The sequence below is a fragment of the Erpetoichthys calabaricus genome, chromosome 10 (genome assembly GCF_900747795.2).
Source record: "Erpetoichthys calabaricus chromosome 10, fErpCal1.3, whole genome shotgun sequence".
Taxonomy (NCBI): Eukaryota; Metazoa; Chordata; class Cladistia; order Polypteriformes; family Polypteridae; genus Erpetoichthys; species Erpetoichthys calabaricus.
Window position 1 is genome coordinate 99,982,701 of NC_041403.2, and position 27,777 is coordinate 100,010,477.

General features: G+C 38.2%; 1 protein-coding gene across 2 annotated transcripts in view; it reads right to left on the minus strand.

The window, feature by feature from the left end:
* Positions 1-27,777, minus strand: part of LOC114658415 (cadherin-4-like) — a 2,147,065-nt gene that overhangs the window by 1,351,587 nt on the left and 767,701 nt on the right. For both annotated transcript variants that reach the window (XR_007936098.1, XM_051932859.1), the window contains exon 5: positions 9,833-10,015. Coding sequence is in view for 1 of the 2 variants with exons in the window: in XM_051932859.1 (XP_051788819.1) it covers positions 9,833-10,015 (183 nt within the window). In the remaining variant the exon portion in view is untranslated. The remainder of the gene's footprint in view (positions 1-9,832; positions 10,016-27,777) is intronic.

A 27,777-nucleotide genomic window follows, 5' to 3' on the forward strand; every position in this document is an offset into this window, starting at 1 on the left:
ATTTGAACTTCAGACATAAAGGTGAATCTAACAGTTACCACTGCAGTGCTTAAGCAACTCTTGATTGTTGTTTAGCCTTAGCGATTTTAAATGAAACATTGGTGCAATCGTTGTTGTTGATTTCGATTTACGCTGTGATTAGATGGGGTAGCATTTGGGTTTTGACTCTTAATGGGTTTCTTTCTATGTTCCCTTCTCAAAATAAGCTTTACTCCTGCATCCCATTCAAGGCTGCTCACTGTCATGCATCTTTGACTTCTGTTATAATGAAACGATGGATGGATGGATGGATGGATGGATGGATGGATGGATGGATGGATGGATGGATGGATGGATGTGCTGTAGTGAAACATTGGTGAAGTCTGTAATGGTGACCAGTTGTACTGCACAAAGTGTTTAACTTTATTTTTTACTATATAGTATGGTAGCCTGCACTTTTGGATAAGAAGTAGCTGGAAGTATATGATCATTTTAAATTCATACAGTAGCCTCCTGTGTGACCCATAGACCACTTTCAGTAGAGAAGATAGATGTATTCTGATCCACAAAGGGAAAAGACAGTCAAGGGAGACAGTAACACTGACGGGGTGAATTCTGCCAAAACCTGGACTGGCCTTCTGTGCCCTCATTCAGTCTCTCAATGAGAGAAGTTTCAGTGATGTGAGCTGACATACATTTGCCATTCCAGAGGGCAGCTAAATACTTTAGTGGACCAGACTGAAGAGAGGTCAGGGCATTCTTAAATATACAACATTTCTCAATGGATCCTACAATTTGAATTCACTTTACTGAAGTGTTTCAATGCTGGATTTCTACTATTGTGTATTTTAAGAAGGATCTCTTTCCATTACATTTTTAATGTACTGTCCTCCACATTAGCTAAATTGGAATTATTACATCCATTCATTTTCTGAAACTCCTTATCCAGTTTAGAGTCAACAACCAACCACTGACAGGATGTGGTAAAAGGATAATTCATAACCAATGACACAGTGAATGTCTTTTGTTTTGTTCCCTGTAGCATATTAATTGGATTGCATTTAAATCATGCCATATTTCATCACGCTCAGAACTTCTAATTGACCTTAATAAAAGGACAAGTGCCTGTATGTGTGTCTGTATATCTGTGTGTCCATACTATGTCCCTGTTACATGCCATTTAATAACATCAGTGCATCTGTTGGACTGAAAATTTCATTTTATTACTAAATGCTTTACAAAATATATTCCAACGGATGGTGCACTGCAAATGTTGAACATGTCTAACAGAGAGTAACTTCCAAACAAACAGAAATCAACTTATCCACTTTAATATAATGACAAGTGTCTGTGTATCCATGTGTTTCTCCGGTTGCTAGAGGTAGGAGGAAAAATTTTAAAATAGACAAAACCCATAGAAGAAGGGACACAAAAATCAAAAATAATTAAAAAAAATTCACATAAGGGTCTAAAAATAAGATATGTGTCTTATCAGCCCATTCTGTTTTCAGTGTTATACGGGCAGCGTGGTAGTGACTTTCTTGCACCCACATGGGCCAAGTGAGCAAGATTTATGTCTGTAATGCTAATGATTGATAAGTTAACAATAAGTCAACATGAACAATGGAAAACTAAAGCCCCAACATGACTGTGCTAGTATTGCTATATCAGGCCAATGCAGTAGTGATCACTGCCTTTTTTTCCCAGCAAAACACTTTGACTATGAGAGTGATCAGTTGGACAAGCAATGCCAAGAGAAACTGGCAGAATTGGGCTACTCTGTCCAAAGAGGAAAAGGCTGCCCCAAGGGAAAAGGATTGGGTATGTATTATTATTATTATACCAGACCAAATGGACAAAACCATGTATCAAACAACTCATCGTACACAAGTAGCACAGCTAGTTATTAAACAAATAGTGTTCTGTCAGTGAAGGGTGCAAGGCCAGTGTGTATGGGTGTAACTCAGACAATTTTGAAGTCTTTCTAGGCGAGGTGGAGGCCACCTCTGATCACAAACATTACATTTTTCAAAGCCCTAAATAAGTCTACTACAATTAGATTGGTAAATTGTCACATGAAATGTGCCTTTACATAGACAATACAACAAATACATTTCTGTTTATTGTGTTTGTTAAGAACAATAGATGCACTAGGGATACTTCCAGGCAGTGGTTTATGTTTCAGTGAGCACTTCGTGTCAAATTCAGTTAAGAAAAAAATGGGCCTACAAGCGTATAACTTCTAAGGTGGTACATCCTGCTGGACAGCTCCTACTGCCCTTTTTTACTTCTTTACAACATTCTGTCTTGTTGGGAATAGGAAAGAGATGAGCCTTGTATGGAAAGAAACACGCACATATTAAAGTATGTGTGTGCCTGTCAGGAGATAATGCAAAATACCAACCAAATCAATAGGTTTGTGGCCCTTCACTTTACAAGATGCCTTATTTTGAACACCTATCCCATATAGAGCTGCAATGTCTTTTTACGGCCCTCTGCAATGGCACAGTCAAACAAAGCACATTCTCTTAGTGCCTGTCCCTTGAACAATCATTTAATGAAATGCCATTACAATAACACAGCAAGTGTGTATCCACACTGTTAAACCCCCGAGCACTGATGGAGAGTGCTAGAGAGTGACTTGAGATAAAAGCCTATGTGAGCCATTAGTTTCGGAGGTTTTGCAGGCTTTTGTCCGTGGTGATGCTACACAGTGGGGCAATTGAGAAACAAACAGTCTGGCCTCAGGCTTAAATAAATTGGAAAGTCGCTTTCTCTCCGAGTAGCACTTTAAAAACGTTAGGGGGCAACAACCCTATAGTGAAGAGCAGGTAAATGATTATACAGAATAATTGTTTCAAAGATAAATAATGCCATACAGGTTGCAATGCTGGGCTCTAATTCTAGGAAATGAAGTCCATTTTTTCTATTACTGTGAGGAAATGAAAAATCCCAAGCAAAGCAAAAAAAAATAAAAAATAAAGGAGCATTTTCCCCAAAAAAATTAATATAATACTTTAATAAACAAAAATTACAACTCTGTCACCTTTTTGAATTGGAAGCTGAAATCATTGGAAACAACCCTTAAGTTCAACAATCACACATGTAGGGTGGGCAGCTGGTTGGCACATGGTGGCATCAAATGTTATACACTGAAACTCTTTTCTGTGCTTTGGTTTTTAATCCACATGGATAGAAGATGGTTAACTCTGCTAGCTGCAACAGGTTTTATCCTAATAAGGATAACAGATGTATATTTTCTGACAAGTGTAGCCGTTTTTGTGCCTCGCTGGATTTTCTGCTAATCAGTTTGGTGTTTCATTGTGTTATAAAGTTAAATATTGAGACATCTTTTTACTGTATTTGTGCTTTTGTCTTTTACTCTATCACCATTCTCTTGCTTCAACTTTAGAACTCTTGTTTGTTTCTTGTGAGTATAAGAGTGCTTCAATGGGATACTATGGACTCCTCAGTCCTATGGTAGAATGAACCATTACTCTTCTCACAGGTCCACAGGCCAGAACAGGGTCCGAATGTTTAAGAATATCCCCAGGCTTACAGCTATCATGAAGTAGCCATTTAAATATCTGACATAGACCCCTACCCACAGTCCTTTTAATCCTATGTGTCAGATCAATGTAGACATGTCATTTTTTATGAGCCAACCTGGGGATCCAAAAACCGTTTTCTCACTATGTGGAGTTCCTTGCAACTTGGGCTATTTTTGGGTAATGTTTTAAGGGTTTCCACGTTTGACTGCACTGTTTTTAAAATAATAAACGACCTATTAAAATATTTGCAAGGTAATTTGCACAAAGACAGTTTGATGGGAAAATATCAAGGTGGCGATGACCAGTCCCCCATTATGTATTATGGCTATGTGTGGATTTTAAACCACAGGTTGTCACTTTGTTCCCTGCCTCCAAAACACAGTGTGACCCAACCATAATATATTTTCACTTTCTAAATCTGTCTGGCCAAAAATACCTTGCAAATATACTTCTGACTATATAATAATAATGTAACAATGTTGATTTTTTACAACCTTGTCCAAAATCCCACACTATGGCAAAACTACAGATATGATTTCTCCACCACTGAATCAGTCAGCCATTGCTGTATATTGAAGACAGCATTCAAAGACTGTACCTATGAAGAACCCCAAATCTACTTCTGTTACACAAAGAAAGCAAAGGAGTAGACAGTTTTTCTGGATCTGCTTTTATCATAAAGCTATCTCACTCACTACAGGGGTTCTGAATGTCTTGTATACATGTTTAACATGCTACTGAAAAGACGCATAAGTGTCCATCTTCGAAGGAAAAGATCAGGTAAAGGTTATTCCATGATGAAATACCAATCTCCCCACACCATCCCTACTACATCAACAACTCCTACCATGTCAACTGGACTGGCGTTGACTGTCCATAGCTGAAGACTAAGTAAGGGGATAGCTGAGGAAGCTGCACACAGGAAAAGCTGCAGAACCAGATGGAGTCAGTCTCTCGAGCTCTTAAGGCCTGTGCTGTCCATGTTTGTGGTGTCCTCTGTCACCTGTTCAGTTTGTCCCTAAGGATTCAAAAAGTGCCACTGCTGTGCCACAATCTGTAGTGTTCCTGTTAAAAAGATGGTAGGCACCTCTACATCCTAATGTCTACAAACCAGTGGCACTTACATCTCACATCATGAAGACCTTTGAGAGACTGGTGTGGATTATATGAGTCCCCTTGTTGTAGACCACTTGGACCAACTGCAGTTTGCCTATCAGACAAAGATTGGAGAGGAGGATGCAATTATCGATCTGCTCCACATAGCTTATTCTCACCTGGACAAAGCTGACAGCACCAGAGCCTTTAATACCATCCAGTCATCACTGTTAAGCAGTAAACTCGGAGATATGCAGGTGGATGAGCCTGTGGTGTCCTGGTCGATGGACTATCTGTCAGGCAGACACAGTCTGTGAGAGTCAAGGACTGCGTCTTTCATACTGATGTGTGCAACACTGCAGCACCACAAAGAACAGTCCTGTCTCCTTTTCTCTTTATTCTGTACATGACATACTATAAATATAATACCAAATCATGTCACTTGTAGAAACTCTCAGATAATTCTGAACTTATGGGGTGTATTTATAAAGGGGATGATGCAGAGTATAGGAGTCCGGTGGAGAACTGTGTTTCTTGGTGCAAAGAGAATTGATTTTTGCTGCACTCAAGAGCCTCCATGTCCAGTCACTATTGAGAAATTGGATTTAGAGGTGGTCCACTCCTGCAAGTACTCTTTGGGGTCCACATTAATGACACATTGGAGTCGTCACAGAACACAGAGGAACTATATAACAAAGGGCAGAGCAAACTCTTTTTCCTTAGGAGACTGTGTTCCTTTAATGTGGAAAGTCACATCCTTCGCATTTTCTACTCTTAAGTGTGCTGGGCTGGTAACATCATGGCAAGATAGGCCAACAAGCTAATTAAAAGAGCAAGCCCAGCTATAGGACACACTCTGGACCCCTGGAGGTAGTAGCAAAGGATGGAATTAAAACAAAGCTGAGTGCTATTATGAACAATGCTGCACATCCTCTCTCTGACACACTAACACTGAGGGCTTTTAGCCAATGAATCATTCAGCAGATATGTGTCAAGAAACACTACTGGGGCTCCTTGATACCAACAGCAACAGTTCTTCATAATGTCTCACAGTGATTGTGACAGCCAAGTCAGAACATTTCTTTCTTTTGAATTTTCTTGGCTTATAGTTGTACCAGTGTGTGTTCAGACTAAAGTGTGTGTGTATAGAGAAACGTCTGCAAAAAGCCAAACTTTCTATCTATCTATCTATCTATCTATCTATCTATCTATCTATCTATCTATCTATCTATCTATCTATCTATCTATCTATCTATCTATCTATCTATCTATCTATCTATCTATCTATCTATCTATCTATCTATCTATCTATCTATCTATCTCAGAAATGCAAAAAGTAAAAAGACCAAAAATAGAAAAGTAGGAGAGAGACACAACTTTTCAGCTGTACAGCTTTCATCAGATACAGCTGAAATGTTGCATTTCAAGCCATTCTTTCGATTTTTAGATGTTTTTACGTATAATGTGAAAACCATCCAATGCAGTTGTAATGTCTGTCTGTCTGTCTGTCTGTCTGTCTGTCTGTCTGTCTGTCTGTCTGTCTGTCTGCATTGAACAACTAAGCTGTCTGTGCACCAATTTGTCTGATTGTCTGCATCAAACAACTTAGCCCTCAGTGGACTGATTTTGTTAAAATTTGACACACTTATTCTTCAAGAAAATTTGTCAGGACATTTAAATTTTGAAATTAATTTAATTTTAAAATCCCCCATTAAAAAGAATATGTGAATTATGTATCTTAAAATCACAGAAACATTCTGTACACATTTTAATTATGAATTTGTTTACTTTTTCAAATTTACTTTGAGAGAGATAGTCCAACTTGTATATTTAGTATATTTGTCTCTTTCCTGATGGCAAAATAGATCCTCAATGCAAGTTAGTTAAATGCCAGGAGAGATGCATGCACAACCTGCTTGTACAACAGCTCATATCTCGCGCTAAATGTCGTACATTAACTATTAAAGTAAATAAAAAAAGTAATGAATATCAAAAAATAGAAACAAATGTAAAAGGAAAGGAATTATGTAAGTGTCACTTTAAAAGCAAAAAGCAAAATAACAACTACTCCGTATTTATAGTAGGTTTTACAAAAACAACCTGCACATTATAATGATTAAAGTATTTCTCTGCTACTATTATCTATCAGGGCAGCATGGTGGCACAGTGGTAGCACTGCTGCCCCGCAGTATGGAGACGTGGGTTTGCTTCCCGGGTCCTCCATGCATAGAGTTTGCATGTTCTCCCCGTGTCTGCTGGGTTTCCTCCGGGTGCTCCGGTTTCCTCCCACACACCAAAGACATGCAAGTTAGGTGCATTGGCTATCCTAAATTGTCTCTAGTGTGTGCTTGGTGTGTGGGTGTGCCCTGCCCCGGGGTTTATTCCTGCCTTGCACACTGTGTTGGCTGGGATTGGCTCCAGCACACCCCCGTGACCCTGTGTTAGGATATAGCGGGTTGCAAATGACTGACTATTATCTATCAGTAAAGCTCCAGACCTGCTCTCTATCATAGTCCAAAGCTACTAACAATTTTATATTAAGACTTAAACAGAGATCTTAAATCTCCATTGGGGTACTTCTTTTAATAATGAAATATTGTGTGCAATCTGGTCAACACGCTAAAAAAAGACATAGCAACACATGAAGCTGTGCAGAGGAGAGCAACTAGGAATGTCCCAGGATTTAAGGACATGTCCTATTCTGACAAGGTTAGAGAATTAAGCCTGTTTAGTCTTAGGCATGGGGAACTAATCCAGGTCATTACATTTTTTTAAAGGCATGTAGATGAAACCAAATTCTTTCAAATGATTTCTGAATCTTGTACGCAAGGATGCCAGTGGAAGTTTAAGAATGAAGCCAGGAAGCACTTTTTTACTCAAAGAGTTCAGAGAATCTGGACCAAACTACCATGTCATGTAGTTGAAGCAGAGGCACTGACTATGTTTAAGAAGTACCTGAATGAGATATTTTGACAGCTACAATGCTATCAAGTCAAGTCGAGTTAAGTTGGGGAACATGCACTGGTACAGTGCGTTGCCGCACCTACTACACTGTAGCAAAACAAATGAACCTGATGGACTAAGTAGTTTCTTCTCATTTGTCAAATTTATGTTCTTATTTAATATTGTTATGTTTAAGAAATTTGATCTAGAAGTATTAACACACCTTCCATAACCAACAACCAAAAGTAGGAAATCAATTGATGCCATTTTCACTTGAATTGGAATATGCTGTATATGAAAGCTACTGCACTACCACAGACCTTTTTGGACTACAGTAATCCCTCCTCCATCGCGGGGGTTCCGTTCCAGAGCCACCTGCGAAATAAGAAAATCCGCGAAGTAGAAACCATATGTTTATATGGTTATTTTTATATTGTCATGCTTGGGTCACAGATTTGCGCAGAAACACAGGAGGTTGTAGAGAGATAGGAACGTTATTCAAACACTGCAAACAAACATTTGTCTCTTTTTCAAAAGTTTAAACTGTGCTCCATGACAAGACAGAGATGACAGTTCCGTCTCACAATTAAAAGAATGTAAACATATCTTCCTCTTCAAAGGAGTGCGTGTCAGGAGCACAGGCTGTCAGAGAGATAGAGAAAATACCAAACAAATCAATAGGGCTGTTTGGCTTTTAAGTATGCGAAGCACCGCGGCACAAAGCTGTTGAAGGCGGCAGCTCACACCCCCTCTGTCAGGAGCAGGGAGAGAGAGAGAGAGAGAGAGAGAGAGAGACAAACAAAAATCAATACGTGCCCTTCGAGCTTTTAAGTATGCGAAGCACCATGCAGCATGTCGTTTCAGGAAGCAGCTGCACAAAAGATAGCAACGTGAAGATAATCTTTCAGCATTTTTAGACGAGCGTCCGTATCGTCTAGGTGTGCGAACAGCCCCCCTGCTCAATCCCCCTACGTCAGGATCAGAGAAAGTCAGCGCAAGAGAAAGAGTAAGCTGGGTAGCTTCTCAGCCATCTGCCAATAGCGTCCCTTGTATGAAATCAACTGGGCAAACCAACTGAGGAAGCATGTACCAGAAATTAAAAGACCCATTGTCCGCAGAAACCCGCGAAGCAGCGAAAAATCCGCGATATATATTTAAATATGCTTACATATAAGCCGCGAAAGGCGAAGCGCGATATAACGAGGGATTACTGTATATTTTTAGCTATATGACATTTTAAAGTGCTGTTAAAAAGCTGGAATTAAATGAAATTTACTAATGTATGTAGTAACATTCTATTATTGCCTGTTCTTTTTGAATATGAGCCATTGTTACACAAATGTTAATAAACAAAACTGTGATAACTAACTCTTTGATCAAGTAACTAAAAACATTTAAAGTGTTCTAACTTTCAAATCAGTTCACTAAGTCCCTGAATACATGCAAATGTTACACCATGCATGCATTTTCTATCTTGTTTCAGCACAGGAATAATTTTCCCTAAGTCATTTTCTAAGGTTGTCACATGAAGTAAGTAATAAAGCAACGTGCCACAGTGTACAGTAAGTAATAGTACTGCTCCCAGTGCAAAACAGCCAAGAAAAGCACAACTTTGCATACCCTTAAGAAATCTTCCTCAAATACTTTCCCAAACATCCAGCCTGGCCTATAGTCTTGCCATAGAATCACAGAAGTAGGTGTGACAACAGCTATTTAAACTAAAAGCTGTGTTGTTTAACATCACGCCCACATAATTTACCATTGTCACTGATTCAGTATCCAGTTTTCAGTGTTCTGGCAGCACGTAGGAGTCTGTTGAGACTAACACTGGGGTCCAACAGGGCAGCATAAGATGTTCCTCTGCTGCCTGTATGCACAACCACTCATTTACAGAATAGGGATGTCTACCAAAATTTTAAGTCTTTAGCATTGAGTATGCAATAACTAAACATAACTTTTCTAAATCTTCTGCTGCTGTTAATGTGGCACCATATTTAAGGATTAAGATGTGATGTAAAAAGGAAGAATGCTATTTATCAACTCTAAGATGGGTAGTAGGCCCAGAACCCCATTTCAACATTATGATTTACCCTGTTGCTCGTTTATAGTGTGAGAAAAGGTCATCACAGTTTTAAGCACTGAATAACTGACTTGTTTGACCTTAGAGAATTGTAATAGTGTTCCCCTGTTTGGATAGGTAAATGTCTAGCTGAGAAAATGGACCACTTCCAAAAATGGACACTTTGATAAGATTTCATACTTACTCTGACAAGCATTTGGGGAAATGGCCCTCTGGAGTTCTCTGGCACGTTGACTGGCGGGATGACCCAGTCCCGTTTCTGTCGCTTCAATCCACTGGAACGTGGGTGCTGTTTCCAAGGGAGCAATGTGTTTTCTGTCTGCAGGTCTGATTCTGTGGGTGAAGTTTCATCCTCCATGCTGGTAGACTAAGGAATAATGGGAAGGGAAACAGGAACAAAAGGAAAATTTAGTTTAACTCTTGTTTGGCAAACACTATTAATGCAAATTGAACAACAGTGGAGGTTGCATTAATGCACAGACTAGCATCCTGTGAGAAGATTCATATCTGCCTTATAAAATTAGAAATGAATTTAACAATTTCTCCAGTAAAACAGCTTTATAACATTTTATGGGCATCTTTGCTGCGTTTTAATTTACGCAGAGCTATGAACTTGTCATAGGAAAAGAGCATGCTGCATCCTAGAATTTATTAGCTTCATTAGACAAACGGCAAGCAGTGAAATATGTGCTTATCTGTAGGGCCTTGTTTAAATTTGGCTTGAAGAAATGTCAGAATGTCGATGCCAGAGCATGGCAACTCAGAGAGATGTGCAACCCAACTGCAGGAGAGCTGGGCAGCAAAGGGCAACATCTGTGTGCGGAGTGGAGGTGTCTCGCAGAACTCACAATTCTGGCTTCAAAATGAATTTCATAGTGAAGTACAGCATTAATTATATCATATATACTTTTTACATCATACCATCATTTGCATTATTTTCTTTTAAATGGTCTAGTGACTGAGCACATAGATTTGGTCCCACTGTTACCCTCATTACTTGAAGGGGATGCTATCCTAGTGATCAATGCCTATAGAGCCAACACGCACTACACTAATTTACTGAATATTTAAACACAAGAGATGGATGAAGAAAAAGAAATTATAATGTTTCAAAATTACAGGAAATATTACAATAACTGCATGCTCTTTTGGGCCTAACAATAGTTTATTTAGTCATTCTTGGCCTTGAAACTGTCTTGAGTGTGTCTGCTTTCATTGTGTCATAAGGTTTATTTCTCCCTGCCTGTGATGGGCTCCAGTGTAACATAGGAATGCACTCAATACAGCAGGTATACAGTGGATTCAGAAAGTATGCAGACCTCTTCACTTTCGTCACACTTTATTGTTTTGTAGATTGAATTCTAAAAGGATATATTAGCCATTTTCACCCATCAATCTACACTCAATAACCCATAATGACAAAGTGAAAACATGTTTTTAGATGTTTAGAAACTGAAAATTTTCATTTGTGTTAATATTCAAACCTTTAATTCAGTACTTTGTAGAAGATTATTTGTAGGAGCATACCTGGAGTTGGACAGTTTATCCTATTTTTCATGGCAAATCCACTCAGACTCCATTACATTGGATGGAAAGCATCTGTAAACTGCCATCTTCTAGTTTCTTCACAGATATTTTATAGGGACTTGTCCCAAAGCCACTCCAGCATTGTCTTGGATGTATACTTTGGGACACTGTTGTGCCAAAAGGTAAGTAGTCACCTTGGTCTGTGGTTGTCTGCACACTGGATCAGGTTTTCTCCAAATTCTTCTTTCTGTTTGGCTGCATTTATCCTTTCCTCAGTTCTGACCAGTCTCCCTGCCCTTACCACTAAGAAGAAGAATCCCAATAACAAGACACTATCACAGGCAAGCTTTACCACAGAAATGGTATTGGGTAGGTGATGAGCAGTTCCTAGTCTTCACTAGACATACTGCTTGGCATTCTGCCCAAAGAATTAAACTTTTATCTTGGCAGACAACAGAAACTTATTGAGTGCTGCTGAGATGTCCATCCTTCCGAGAGGTTCTTCTTCCTCTGTAGAGGACCCTCTGACCAAGGTCTTTCTTCCCTGGTGTCATGGGCATGTGCATGTGGGACAGCTTAAGGGCTTTGGTGATAGTAATTACCCACCAGACCAGAGGTCATCACTGTGTGCTAATCCCTTGTTTTCTTCTCCTCCTGCAGAATGGATAATTGTCAGCCACTCCCTCACTAACGTCATTTCCATTGTCCATCTTCCTGGACATACCCCTTCCTGCCTTCTGACTTCTTAGCCTAGAAATCCACCATCTACTCCCAGTTTAAGACTGAACTCCGGTCTGCAATGACAACTCTGCTATTATTACGAGTTTTTTTGTTTTTTGACATCTAGTTATACTGGGTCACCAAGGTGGTGCCCCAACTCTTTATCTGTGTTTGTCGTATCTTTTACACTGGCTACTCAGTTTGGCCAGACAGACAAATAGACAGAAGAGTTCTGGTGGTTCCAAATCTTTTTTTTTAACAATTATTGAGGCCACTGTGCTCCTGGTAACACTATAAGCTTTAGAAATCGTTTGATCCCCTTGTCCTGATCTTTGCCTTACCACAATGTGATCATGCAGGTCTACAGTGAGCTCCTTAGGCATCATGGCTTGGTGTTTGTCCTGACATGCAGTGTGAATTGGTGGGCCGTGTATACACAGGTGTGTGTCTCTCTAAATTATATCCAATCGATTAAATTTGCCACAGGGGGCTTCCAATCAAGTTCTGGACACATCTCAAGAAGAATTAAAGCAAATAGGATGCACCTGACTACAATTTGAATTGCAACAGCACAGGGTCTGTATACTTATATGAATGAGACTTTTCAGGTTTTGATTTTTAATAAAATTATGAACATTTGCAAAAACATGTTTTCATTTTGTCATCATGGGTCACTGAGTGTAGATTGATATGCACAAATTGCAAACTGATCTATTTTAAATTAAATCTACAATACTAGGGTGTTGTACCATGTTAGCCATTATGGATGTAATGAGAAGTCAAGCAAAATGGAACCTTTTATTGGATAACTAAAAAGATTACAATATGCAAGCTTTTGAGGCAACATCTTGCCTGAAGAAGGGGTCTGAGTTGCCTCGAAAGCTTGCATATTGTAATCTTTTTAGTTAGCCAATAAAAGGTATCATTTTGCTTGACATCTCACTACATTAAATCTACAGTACAACACAATAAAATGTGCAGAAAGTGAAGGGTCTGAATGCTTCTGAACCCACTGTATATAATAACTGTAATATGGCTTAAAAGTGCAGTAGGTACGAGTTTACAGCTCCAGAGACTTTGGTCTAAAACCCTGTCTGGTCAGTGTCTGGATGCATTTAGCATGTACAATCAATATAAATTAAAAATTTCTCTAGGAATTCCAGATTCCTCCCACATTTGAAAGATATTACGTTAAATTTTTGGAAATCTACTTGTATAAATAGAAATGTAAATATATTGGCTGTTTGGGCAGGCAGGGACATCTTCTTAAACTGACATAATGGGAATCAAAGTTTGCCCACCTACTGTAAACTACACAGTGATCTCAAAAATGGATGGGTAATGTCATACTGTGGCAGAAATGTTGTCAAGAAAAAACAGACATGAAAATATGTATACCCACAGGTACTAGAAAGAAGCATGAGGAGGAGAGCAAATGCTGGCCTAATGGTGCAATGCGTTTGAATGGAAGGTGAAGCATTAGCCTCCTCTTACAGCAGTGGTTCCCAGGATGCCCCTCAAACCTGGACTGTGCTAACAAAAGCTGCCACAGAAAAAACAAGAAAGGTGCCTTAACTATAACTAGGAACTAGACTGAATCTTTTTGGTAGCCAAAAACGTCTTTTTAGCTCTGAAAGCAAATATGACAGAGTTAAAAAGTGGAATTTGATCTCCAATTTAAAAAATAAATCGCCAATCTTGAATGTTCACTCTTTTCTCTACTGGTCAATGTAATGGTTATTTAAGGTATTTCCATTTGGTATATCTACTGTATACAGTTAAATACTGTATTCAGAAATAAAGGGGTTAAACGTAATTGTCCAGTCAAGGCACAATGCTGGTTACAGGGTTTCCTTTCATGCAAACACATCTTTGTCTTACATGTCAGCAGCTGTGGGTAGGCAGACAGCAGTTCAGAGGGCACTGAAAAGTAAAATTGGTTGATACTGTAAGACAAATGTGATACAATGTCCCACAATATTGTGAGGCCCTTTTTGGCCTCAAATGTCAGCAAAATTCATTGTGTCATGAGCAATTTTATAAGCCTCTCTTAAAACATCCACAATTTAAAGCAGGTTAAATACTATGTAGTGCATGATTTAGATCCTAACCTGATTGATTTGTTTTTGTATTATCTATTGTCAAAAGGATGAAAATTAAAGAAAATACCATTATAATTCCAATTTATTTTTATATTGCACTCTTCACTGAGTGCAGGTACAGAACACTGTGAACAATTCTCAGTAGAAATACAAGTATAGCTTATACTAAGTACTTAATACACATATAAATACAAATTTGTTAAAACGCACAGTAGAACCTGATTAAACTTAAATGGAAACCAACAATATATGTCCATTAATAAATTGATGAATTATAGCCAGTTGATAATGGAGGAGATTAAAATTGTAAAAGAGAATGTGACGTTAAATAAATGGAAATGTGGATCCCAGTTTGGTAATCTGCCAGGCAGCTATTACAAGCTAGTAAACTCATCATTTGTAGGGTTAACTAAAAGAATAAGGCCAGTCCGCAGATTTTTTTATAAAATATGTCAGTCAGTCAGTCACTGTCCAACCCGCTAGGGTCACGGGGGTCTGCTGGAGCCAATCCCAGCCAGCACAGGGCGCAAGGCAGGAAACAAATCCAGGGCAGGGCACCAGTCCACCGCAAAGCACACACACACACACACCAAGCACACACTAGAGGCAATTTAGGATCGCCAATGCACCTAACCTGCATGTCTTTGGACTGTGGGAGGAAACTGGAGCACCCGGAGGAAACCCACGCAGACACGGGGAGAACACGCAAACTCCACGCAGGGAGGACCCGGGACAGCGAACTCAGGTCTCCTTACTGCGAGGCAGCAGCGCTACCACTGCGCCAACGTACCACCCTATAAAAAATGTTTTTTTTTATTATTTAATATTTTTTAATTTAAAAATGATAAATAAAGTTTAATATTTCGTAGAATTGGGAGTTGCTGATCAGACTCTGCTGAGGCATGGAAACAGCCAGATAAGAAAGTAAGGTCTAACAAAATTCATAAATCTCCTCTTTCCACTTAATGCCTCCCGATACTCTTTGCCCTAAAAACTTCACCTAATCCATAAAACAGCGACAGAAAATTCTTTTGATAACCTTTATCAAAATCCTCTTTGGTATGGAAGTCAAATCCTGCCCTTAATGAATCTGACTCAAGAGCAAGTTAACCCTCCCAAAAAATCCTAATGCAGAGTTCTTGATATCATACAGTATATCATCATCATTATACTAAGTGTGTGTGTTTTGCATATTGGAATAATTTGCACTTTATTCTTTTGCACTATGCCCTTTAAGAATTGTGACCTTGAGGTAATGGCTTGTGTGCCAAAATGATGGTCATGGCTATGTTGTCTAGAGTCGCTCACTGCTCTTAGGGTTATCCACAGCAGGCTGGTCTAACATATAAACCAAAGAAATAGTACTTTGATGATCTCCTAATCATGCTGGATAGGATCTATTTGTAGGATTGTGGCAGAAGCATTAGTTGTCATTATGCAGTGATTAAATAGCTGCACAGTTGCAATGCCAAAGTGGTGGATGAGATCCTAAAAGAAACGAAGAAAGTACTGAATATTATGAGGGTATTTTGGCTAACACACCTCATCTGTGTTGCATGAAAGATGGGCTCAGCACTCCAGGACTGGCTGATGGAGTACTGGTCCTCATTATTAAAAAGGTATTGGAATGAAGACTCCATAAGACAGCCAGACCTCATATTCAGGAGAAGCAATGTGGATTCAGTCCTGACTGTGGAGCAGTGGACTACCTTTTCCCTTGCACAGATATTAAGGAGTTTGTTAATCCTGTCCACAAGTGTTTTGTAGTCTTGAAAAAATCTTATTACCCTATATGCTGTGACACCAAGAGTGTGTTTTGACTCCTTTTCTGTTTCCATTTTTTGGAGACTAAGAATTTGAAGAATCTAATAGTTGAATCTCTAGTCTTTGTAGACTTTGTGGTGTTATCCTTTTCGACTTCTCAAGTGATTTTCTTTGCACACTGGAATAGTTCACCACTGAATGCGATGCATTTATAAGGAAGATTATTTGCACCAAAATCTAACTTGTTAACTACATTGTAATGCAAAGCATATGCACAGTGCATTTAATTTGGACATGGTTTTATTGTGTCATAATTAAAGAAAATGTCAGCAAAATGATTGATTGCTTTTCATTACATCTTGCAGTTTTGTGTCAGTTTCAAAGCACAATATAAAAGCATATTGCATTTTAAATTCCGTCTGTAGATCACAGTCTTAAGTAAAAGTAAACATGCGTATTGCATTTTGCTTAGTGACTGCTTGGAGTGTACTACATTTCCATTCAAGACCACGCATTCATCACGTCAAAACTGAATGTAATCAAATTACCAATCAGTATCAAAAGGTGGGGCAAGAGGTCTTCTAGTCTTTTCTAGTCTTTTCTCCCAGCACTAACACTGCGAACAGGAAGTTGATGAGGCAGTGGATTCGCTGTCTCATTGAACAGGTGGAAGGAAGCTGGTGATGTAAATGATGATTTCATTCTCTTCCATGTCAATTGGTTGTTAGAAAGGGCCAGTGTAATAGAAACTTGGCTTTAAGAGACAAAAATCTGCATGTTCACCCATCATTGTTCTGGGGAGGTTGTATAAATAGTGACTGAATCTAAATAATTAGGAAACAACCTAGAAAACATTCTTAATCAGAATACACATATAAAAGAATGCCTAAATGCAGTCAACCCTTATTTCTCCTCTGCAAACTCAGAATATTTAAAGTGGAGAAGGACCTCTTGTTGTTCTTTTATTATAGTGTGACCAGCCTGTTATCACTTTCAGCTTCATTTCCTGGTTTAGCAATTTGATAAAGCAAAATTTTAAAAATTCTCCAGCAGCCTGCTAAACATGCAGCTAAAGTACTGGCGCTGACGTAGATGATATGGTAAGTGTGTGTCAGAGGGCAATGCTGAAAAATTCAGGAAATCATCTCAACCGATGGCAGTCAACTATTACACACAGAACTTTGCTTCAGTACATCAGGGAGGATAGTTGCTTTGAACAACCTCACAAACGACTCCAGAAATTCCTCTCTCCAAAGTGCCATATGTTTGTTTTTAGTAGGGAATATCACATATAATAATATGAAAAAATTACAAGTATAGAGTTTTTCTTTGTATCATGTGGCCATTTTAGGGAAAGTGTACTAACAAACTGCTAGAAACAGTTTTTTAACAAAACATTATTATTTTTCAAATGAGTTTTCAAACGAGTTTTTGACATGTCTTGACTCTATTTGTTCATTTTTTTTTCTGTTGTTATTAGACGCAACTGAGAAGGCAAATTTCATGTCTTATTTCATCCTTAGATCACATTCAAGAGTGAATGTCCCGAAGAGCTGAAGTATTACAATTATGTGGATCATCAACTGGGGCTTCCATACACCAATAGCCCCCTAAATATGGGTTGTAAATATCTGCAGATGAGGATGACAGTACTGGCTAATGGTAAACTTTTTCATCTATCAACCAGGACTATCAGAAGAAGAATGAAACTAAGCCAAACATAACACATTAATTAGACAACTTAACATAACAGTAAACGTTTTCAGTGAGACCTTAAACATACTTCTCACGATTTCAGTTATTCACTTCACAATGATGAAGCTATGCTTGCATCCAGAACACAGACATGTTTAGAAGTGGAACACCTCCTACCCCAACAGTTGACACCCCTTGGCCCACCTTTTGACACTGATTCAGTAGGTTTGCTTTGCTTTTATAAATGAGACGCAATGTATAAACTATGAATTAAAATGCAAAACACTTTTGCATTGCATTTTAAATTCACACAAATCACTCATTTTGCTGTTATGTTTTTAATTATGACGCATTACAATGTAGTCAACAACTTAGTTTGCATTTAAGTTTGGCACAAATAATCCTCCATATCTTTGGGATGTGAATTAGCATCTCTGAATCTCTGATCATGGTCCTCTCCTGGAAAAGACTGACTTCTCCTTTAACGTATTGTGAACAGCTGCCCTATGTGGATGCTTTGAAGTTCCTCGTGGTCTTGCTCACAAGTGAGGGCATGAGTGATCATGAGATTGACCTAAATGTCAGCGCAGTAGCCTCATTTTTGCTGGCATTGTACTGGCCTGTGTTGTTGAAGCAGAAGTTAAATGCTCAGATGGTGATCCAGTTGACTTGGACTAGGCATGAATACAGGATGCCCTTGAATGCCTCCACTGGGAGGTGTCAAAGGCACTGCTCACTGGGAGAAGACTGAGGGGCACAAAAGGACATGCTGGAAGGATTATGGGATTGTACTTCTTGGCTGTCCTAAAAGCATCAGGGTATTCACCAAGAAGGGCCTGATGTAGCTTGGTGCAAGTTAACTTATTTTTAATGTGACCCTCACTAGGAAAATCGGAATAACAATGATGATGATCTGCTAGAGGAAGGGAATTACGTTTTTGAGGATCCGAAAAGTATTATCTATCTATTTATCTTATTTGCATACACATGTGCATGCGAGACATCTTAAAGCAGGGGTAGTCAATTATGATTTAAGGAGGTCCGGATAGAGAAAATTTCCTCATGTACAGGTCTGTAGCATCATCGTGTTTAAGTTGCATTATAATTTTTACATTACAATTAATTTATATATTTTGAAGTAGCTTTGCCATTGTATCAGCATCTACACTGTGTGAAGTCAATGACTCAAATCAAACGAAGAAAGTTCAATGCCATTTCAACAATATTTATTTTCAGTGCAACTCTGGACTCTGGAGGGCTACATACAATAAAATAACAAAAGTAAAAGCAAGGTAAATTTAACATTCAACTGAGAATTATAAATAATAAGTACTTTCATAATAATAATAATAATAATAATAAAAACAAAAAAAAAAAGACTTGGCCTCATATACAAATAAAATATATGAGTTTTTAATATGTGCACAACTGAACAGGCATAACCAGTTTCACAGTAAATCTGAACATCTTTAAATAACTGAACCTATCTTCCCTTCCTTCTTTCCCTCGTACCCCACTGCTTACTTTCTCTTGTTCAGTGAGAGAAATGAGCTCTTGCTTGATCTGCCAGGATTTTAAATCTGGGCTGGAATGGTGTCAGTGCCATCCTCATGCATGTGTGAATATTGGCATCACTGAATGTTTTTTTGTGACGTCCCTAAATCCACGCATCTCTGAAGGAAAACTCGTTAGTGAGTTGTTGGCCAGTAAATGAATGTGTTAAAATCCTCGTTGACCGATCGTTAGTTGGCTTTAAGATCGCTTATTTTCTGTAGCCTAACTGGCGAATTTAGTGGGTAACTTTTCTCAAATGTAATTTTGTGCTTAGTTTCATAGTGGTGTTTCACATTCCCGCTTTTAACCACTGCCACCGTCTCAGAGAAAATGAGACACAGCGGTTTCAAGCCTCCTACGGGAAATATGAACATAAACACCTCAGCCCATTCCAGATTAAATGCCCGATTTTCAGTGTCAAGCTTCCGCCATTTAACAAAAGCCATGGCACATTGACTATTTCTCCTCTTTTCTCTGTCTTGTCTTCTCACTCCTGTATATTTTTCTCTCCATGTCACTGTTGCTGCCACAAGAGTGCCAGCTGTTTTCACTCAGAATGCAGGTTTTCCGCTCCTCTATTCAGTGAAGGCCCGCCCTACTCTGCCTGTGATTGGCTGACATTCTTGCCTTCACTTTGACCAATATCAGTCTTCATGCTTAAACCCAACCAACTTGAAACCCATGAAGGCAACAAGTACTGGCCAGTCAGAGACACGTAGGAGGTCCCTTTCACTGAGTAGCAGTGTAGAAACACTGTAAGAAAAGAGTCACCGGTAAAAATGTAATCTCCGCCAAAACTAAATAAAACTCAATGATATGTCTGTTCCGGGTCTGGGTCCGGACAGAACAGAGTCTGGGTCCAGACCCGGACCGCAGTCCGCCTATTAGTGACCTGAGTCTTAAATGCTCAAATAATTGCCGAGCCAGGAGATGGCGCTGTCAACTTATACTTTCTGTCTTTTTCCCTCTGCAGACTAGCAGACTGAACTTAATACCTCTGACGTCACTTCTGGCTTCTGTGCCTCTAAACTGGCACTTCCTGTCTCCCAACCATATAAACCACCATCTTGTCAATTGTACTTAGTTCTGTTTTGAGCTCCTGTCTGTAAACACTAAAGTTTATTTCAAACAAAATTCAAGTATACAGGGTTATCACAGTGATATCCCCAACTTTTTATCTGTATTTATTTGTGTTTATTTCACACTATGTATCTATCAAAAAAGACAAAACATCCAGAATGTAAGATTGAAAGTTTTAAAATTAATCACTTGGATTGTATTTTACTCCAAGATATAGGAAAGAAAGATGTGTGTGATTCGTGTTTATAAGTATCATATTTTAGTCATATATTGTAAATGGTGTCTCACATACTCTGTGTAGGAACCCTGTGATCATACATGACACAACTACTCTGGCATGGAGGACTTTGTATAACCTCTAATAGGAAAATGTCTGGGGGATCTAGAGTGGAGGATTTTATATGTGGTGTTTGCACCTGTTTGTTTTGTTTTTTGGCTCTAACCGTACTACTCAGTGTCCCTTTTGTAATCAAATTGAAACAATTTATAATTTCTTTCTGTATTATGCCAGGCTAACTCTACTATTTACTTTCTTGGTTTATTGTGTGAGGAGCCAGAAATTGTTTTTATTTTTGGAATTTCTTTCTTTAGGAAAAAGAAAAAAAATGCTTACTTGCCAGCTTTACTTGAATGTTTCGTTAAGATAAGATAGCCATTTTAAAAACTTGGAGAAATGTGGGTAAAAATGGGCTGACCACAAACAGTTAAACAATGTTAAAAGTCTTCATTAATAGAAGATTGAACTTTGTATTTGCATATTATGAACTAACTAGTTAAGCACACATATTTAAAGAAATTTGGGGAACAAATTGTGTTTAATGATCTACAAGAAATGGATGTCTAATGACAACATTTGAGTAGAAAAGCCTGAAAGATGTACTTGTTATATATTACAGATAGGTGTCTGTGAATATCACTGTGATTATAATATACCAGTAACAGCACACTGCATGATAACGTGCAGTGAATACACTTGTCTTGAGCATTCCTAGTTTTCATCCTCTTTCTCTGTACGTTTAGCATTCGTTTGCTCAGAGGTTGATGCGCTTGCTGCTTCCTGAACAGCTCTTCTTTTCTCTAGCCTAGCGGCCCGCTTCTTCTCTTCTTTCGTTGACATCTTTTTGCATTAATTAATTTTTCACTTAAGCTGGCACTTAAGTCTTCAATCTGCCTCAAGAATGATTTAAGATATGAAGAGGTAGAAGAAGTGATGGCGAAGGTGGGAGGGATAAGAACGGCGCCCGTACACCGTACATACGAGATATACTGTATGGTGGTATATCTCTGAATGACAGGAGGGTATGGGGATTTCTGGAGAAAAACCCAAATTGTTTAATTTTAATCTCTTGAAGTTCAATATGTATGAGCAGCAGAGTATTTTTTAATAATAGAACCATGAGACATGCAGAAAATTAAGAAAATACTGTATGTCTCCTCTTGACTGGAGATATCCATGTATTTCTTTAATTGACAAATATTTGCCTAAAACGTATTAAGATGAAAAGTTTTCTCATAACTCAGTGTGGTATAGTGACTAAGAAGTTCCTGTTAGGGCTGTAAACAGGCACTCAAAGCAAAGGCTCAGTGTGACCACCTAAGATATGTTATAATATTATGATGGTGGTGTTGAACTGTCCATCCTTTTAATTCAATTTTACATCCATTTCTAACCCATGTACTTGTATTCAGAGTCACAGGTGGCTGTGGGATCATTTATACTCACAAAGGACCTTAGGATGTGGGTGGAAAATCAACGTACTCATAGAACAAAACTTATGAAGAGAAGGAGAAAATATGCAAACTCCACACAGAAAGTGACCTGGCTAGGATTTGAACCCAGCCTCCAGTAGTTGTAAGCATCTATGATGGCCACTGTGCCTTCACATGTATATAAACATCAATGAAAATAAATAAATGAACAAATAAATAATTAAGTGAAAAGAATTTCAATAATTAATTTAGAATTTAATTCAAGAAAAGACTCATTGTAACTTAAGAAATCTATATAAATAAAATTTTTTCGTGTTTGAAACGGAAATGACGTATGACCACGGGTAACGGAAATTACGTATGACCACAGAACATATTATAATATAGGAACTTATTATTTGTGTGAGAGTTATTTTACTGATATTGAAAAGAAGAAAAAAGACTGTTTAAATAAGGAGCTGGGAAGGTGAATGTAAAGACGAAGCCAGCGGTAAAGCAAGTGAGACTCCGTAATAAGGACGGTTGGGCGCACGGAGAAGGAGTGCCGGCTAACCTAGAAGGACCTTCAGAGCACACGGCTTTACTTTGCTTTTATGGTGCGGGCATTGGCCGTGGACGGACGCTAACGCTGAGACACCCGTGTGAGACGGACTTCTCCTTCAACAAAGGAATCGTTGCCAGGCCGGTGAGATCGCTTCTTTTACATTTAAATTCAATATACGAGTCAGCGAAACGTATTTGAATTGATCACTGGATTCATTGCAGATATCCCAGGCCGTGTGAATTTAGACTTTAAAACAAAGTTAATATAAAAGAGACTGGGGAACATGTGGGGATTGTGTGTGTGTGTCTAATTTATATTTGTATATAGATGTAATATAGGTTTAAGTACTGTGAATATATTTGTGCTGTTTGTAAATAGGGTAATTTTCCGTTTCTTTTCCTTGCTTGCTTTCTTTCTTTGCTGTTTCGCCGTTTTCTGGGGAGTATATTATAGAGTGTTTAAGGGGGTGGCATATTAATTAGGGTTTGTGTAGTTATTATAGATTTGACAATGATTTAAAGGGTGTTTATTGTTTTGTTTGATTTATAATATATTCTTTTTTGATTGTTTAAAGAATTGTTGGGGCGATTATTTCCTTTGTATAAATTTATAAAAGACAACTCCAGATGAGGATATCAAATTGGGTCTAAGGTTCGGTTGGATTCCATACTTAATAGAATTAATTTTCCTAAGAGTAGGAGATTTTTGTGTGTGCTGGGCTCCTCATTCAACTTAAGAGGAACACACTACACCTTGATAGTAAGAGAGATGAAGAAAATAGCTTTGTGTCTTTCTACTTTTTAACTGTGCCGAGCTGTAAACAATATGAAGACGAGACCGCCTTCAGCGGTAGGGGTCGTAAGAACAAAGTGGACGCTGGGAGGCGCGGAATGTCGGGCTTTTCCTCCGGGTCTACAGCTTCGCAGTTTTGGGCAGCGTCCTCTCTTCTCGCACTGTTTGTCAAACTTCAAGTGCCCCGTCGGCTCCTGGGACAGTGGAAATCTTCGCGAATAAGTGTAATCGGCACTATTGAACTGGGACTCTCTTGGTAAATTGCGGTTCATGGCTACTTACTGTCCCTGAAGATGAATTTGAGTCACTAAAACCCCCCAACATTCAAGGTTGCTTTTGTGATGAATTCTTTTAAGAAAATGGAGGGTTTACATCTAAAAAGATGTACCAACCTCTTCATGTTAAGTATTAGACATGGGAATTATTTGGACCTTCTGCCCGTTAAGCACGGAAAGGCAGCGTCCACATTTCTCACAATAATTTTTTGTTTAAATCACAGGCACATCGTGCAACGTTGTCAAGCAGGTAGTTTGCCCGAAACCACTGCAGTAGTACTCAATGTATCTTTACTTCTTAAATGTTAATGTTTGACTGTTTAATAATTTATACGCTTCTTATATCTTCATCAAATTCTTTTATCAAAATGTTTTACTACTTAATAATTAATATCTATATAATTTCTATTTATTGTAAATGCTCTTTATTTGTTCAAAAATAACATTGGTAATTAGCAAACTTATTTTATAAATACTACATTTTAGTTTTTTTCCCATGCACTCAGTGAGCGAAGCCATTGGGTAATCAGCTAGTACATAATAATTTCTTCGATTTTCAGGTTTAGCACTTAACTCCTTGATGACTTTGCTTTTAGTGTTGCCCATTTGAGATTATTCATCTAACTGACTAATCCTTGCCTATTTCATTGTTCCAGATTGTGTCAAGCATTTCCAACCTCTGCCATTTTCCCTCAAAAAAGAAATTAATATTATGCATATTTCATGAAAAGTGTTGGAACATTTGTCACAGAGAATAACAGTCAGTCTACCCTGAAAGGTGATGGCCCGCCGCTTCATGCCTTTACACTGGGGGTAGTATAATAAAGGAGACCAGGTTCTTATTATTTAATTAGCAATGTAGATGGGTTTCATTCAAATGGTTTATTGTAGTATAATACATGTTTAAGTGAGGGATGTTCATACAGGAGATACAGCTCTGGGACATTGCTCAAAATATTGTTTTCTTGGCCATGTAAGAAGAAGGGCACTATTAGGTAGTAATGTGGTATAATTTGCATGTGGGCTCAACAATCATTAACTTGTGTTTATTTGAGCTGCAGTAATGCACTGGCCCTTTGGTGCCAATCTGAGTACAATGGAGCTCTGAGAGTGCCCATTTTAGGTCAAATTGAAAACCCACAGGCTGACAAATCTGCTAAAAACCAAAGCTTTCAGCAAGTATGAACTCAGTTATTGTGAGGATCACCAATCTACAAGATTACTTCTAAGTTTTTAAAATAAAAGTAAACAAAGAGGAAATAGTAATTAAATAATGTAGAATTGAATGTTTAAGCAAGCAGTCACCAATCATGCATAGAAGTATACAGTATAAGACATTTAGCCATCGATGCCAGTCTAGGCTCTGACTACCTGTCGTACTGACCGATTCAGTACAGATACAGAAAATGAATGATGAGTTTATTGCTCTTTGCTTTATTTTATTTTATTTATGTATTTTCTATTTTGAAAGAAAAGATCAATCTCAAATTCTTCTAATACAAAAGAAGAGAAGAAATTGTGTTAGAATAGGAAAGGTATCAAATGAGGTCAAAAAAACAAAAAGAAAACCTGATGAAAAATGCGTAATTACTGTTACTGCAGAGATAGCCTCAAGGTTCTAGCAATTACAGTGTTTATTCTTCCATATTCTTCTAAAAAAAATAAAGAAAAAAATGTTAACAGAAAAGGGCATAAGGTTTTGTGTCTTTTTAATACTCCAGGGCATAGAGAGGTTCGCTATAATTTAAAATGAAATTCTACAGATAAATGAAGGGAATAAACAAAAAAAGAGGCAGAAAAATGGAACAGTGCTGAATGTGACTCCTGGAATGTGACGCAAAGCACAGAGTGTGTTTATTAATTGGCTTCAGTATTTGATCATTTCTTTGATTTCACAGTCTTGCAGAAAATCCGTGAATGGAAAATAGCTTGTTCTGTCTCAAGCAGAATGGCAGGGCAGAGCACAGGAATAAATGCTGGGATCTCAAAAATAGTGAGGTCATTGTGTCTACGTGGCAGAGACAGGAAATGGTAGATTTTAAGGGAAATGCAGAGTTGATAAGGTGTGCTCTGTGAAGGTAGCTACATAAGATAAGGGAAGACTGATGACTATAAGGAGCCAGTGCTTGACTGTACACCACGAGGTTTCCGCTCTGGCCCTGAGCAAATTGCTTAACCTACCTGACCTCCAGCATAATTGTAAAGCATTACACTATCACAGTGGTTAGTGTTACTGCCTCATGGATCCATTTTTATGTCTATGAGTCAACAGTCTGTGTGAAGTTTTCAGTCACTCATTGTGTCTGAGTTGTTGTTTTTCACCACATCCCAAAGACACACACATTGTTTCTTTTTTTTTTTTTGGAAGTTCTAAATTGGCCCCACATAAATGTATGAGGCTAGCTAAATGGTGCTCTGCTCAAGGTTATTTCCTGCCTTGCACCTGACGCTGTCACAACCATGAATTGGAGTAAGCCAGTTAGGAAATCTTATGTTATGTGAGACACCTATGGAATAATAAATAGATGATTTTTTTTCTGCCACACTCGCATACCACCAAACTGGAAACTTATGGATTTTTTAATATCAATCTTAACAGAATATTTCAACGCTTGTGACATCATCAGAACCAGGGGCTTAATGCTGCCAGCTCCCCATTACAATTTAATGCAATGCATTAGGGGCTCTTAATGAAATTTTTATTTAGAGAAGTGCTTAGCTGCATCTCAGGTTAGGAGTTGTGAGCTTTGAGGGTTCTGTCTTTCGCTCTCTCTTTTCATTCCATTCTGTATATATTTTTTTCCTTTTAAAATGTGACAATTCTTGTAAGCTGTACTTTTTAATATTTCCTACAGTTTTTTTTTTTTTGCACAAAATAATTGTGAGGGTACATGGTATCAGTGAGCCCTATGCAGAATTGCTCAGGGTTAATTTTTGCCTTGCACCAGATACTATATGGGCTGGAATTAGATAAAGTGGGCTTTAACAAGAGATAGGTGGATAGGCGCCTCTCAAAATGTTAATGAGTGAAGCTGTTGGTTAATCTAAGTTCAAGTATTTTATTGTTGTGATGGTCTTTTCCACCTGCTTTGACTGATGCAGTATTTGTATAAATTATTTATGAATTAGACCTTTGATGAATTGGCACCCTGTTTAGGACCGTTTCCTCCTCAAGGCCCAGTGCTGCTGGGATAGGCTTCAATCACCCACAACCTTGAATTGGATTAAGCTGAGAATGTTTTCTTATTTCATTTGGAGGATCTGTTTGGTATGATGTGGGATATTAATCATGAAATTCAGGTAAAGGTCAAATAAAACAGCTCAACAAGTCAATAAAAGACTATACACTGACACTGGGAACACATATTGCCATGTCAAGGCAAGAGAAAATGCCCCGTAAGTAAAGTGATGTTCACTCAAGGGCAACGGACAGGAGCAGCAGACAAGGAGAGAGACAGTGAGGTCATGATGGATTGGTGGCTGGTTATAACATCTCCTGGCCAATAGAAGGTAGTACCACTCCATATTGTCTTTTAAAAGGTGATGGGTTAGATCATTGGTCTCAGGTCACTGATCTTCTCCAGCCACTGTGATAACAGTACATGGACCCTCAGTGAAAAAGGTTGGGGGTGGGGGGTTCTCAATGGTTATTTGGCCCTGGACCCTCTAAATGTTTATTTTGTCTAGCATTCCATCAGCTTGAATTTTTGTTAACTTGGCCACAGCAAAAGTTATCAAGTTAGACTTTAGCCATTATAACAATTAGAGATTTACAACCTGCCTATGGCCCAAGTAATTTAGTTAATGTTTAATTCTGCTTGGCATCTTCCTGTTTTCATTTGTTTATTTACTTGTACTTTTTATCTTTGTAAATGCAATTTTTCTTTTACTTTTTTTAAATCACTTTGAAAATGTGCTTTATAAATAAATGTTGTTGCTGCTCTTTTTATTCTTTACTTTTGTACTTCGTTGTGTATTTCTGGTCATTAAACACACTATTATTGCATACTTCTGCCACAATTTTTTTAAAGCATTTTATTGATTTTAATTAAAATCAAATAACCGTATTACGGAAGCCGAGAGAGGATGTGCAATATCGTTATTTTTTAAAATTGTCTCCTCAAGATAACAGACTAATTTTATCGAGATCTCGAGAAAATGAACTTTGTTTTCCCAAGATAACGGAATTATTTTATCGAGATGTCGAGAAAACGAAAATTTGTTTTCTTGAGGTAACGGAATCATTTTATTGCGATCTCGAGAAAACCTAACTTAACCTTTGCTCCTGGCATCAGGCTTGCTTAGATTGCGACGCCTATACAGCTGAAGCCTTGCTAACCGTCTTCTTAAATGACGGACACTAACG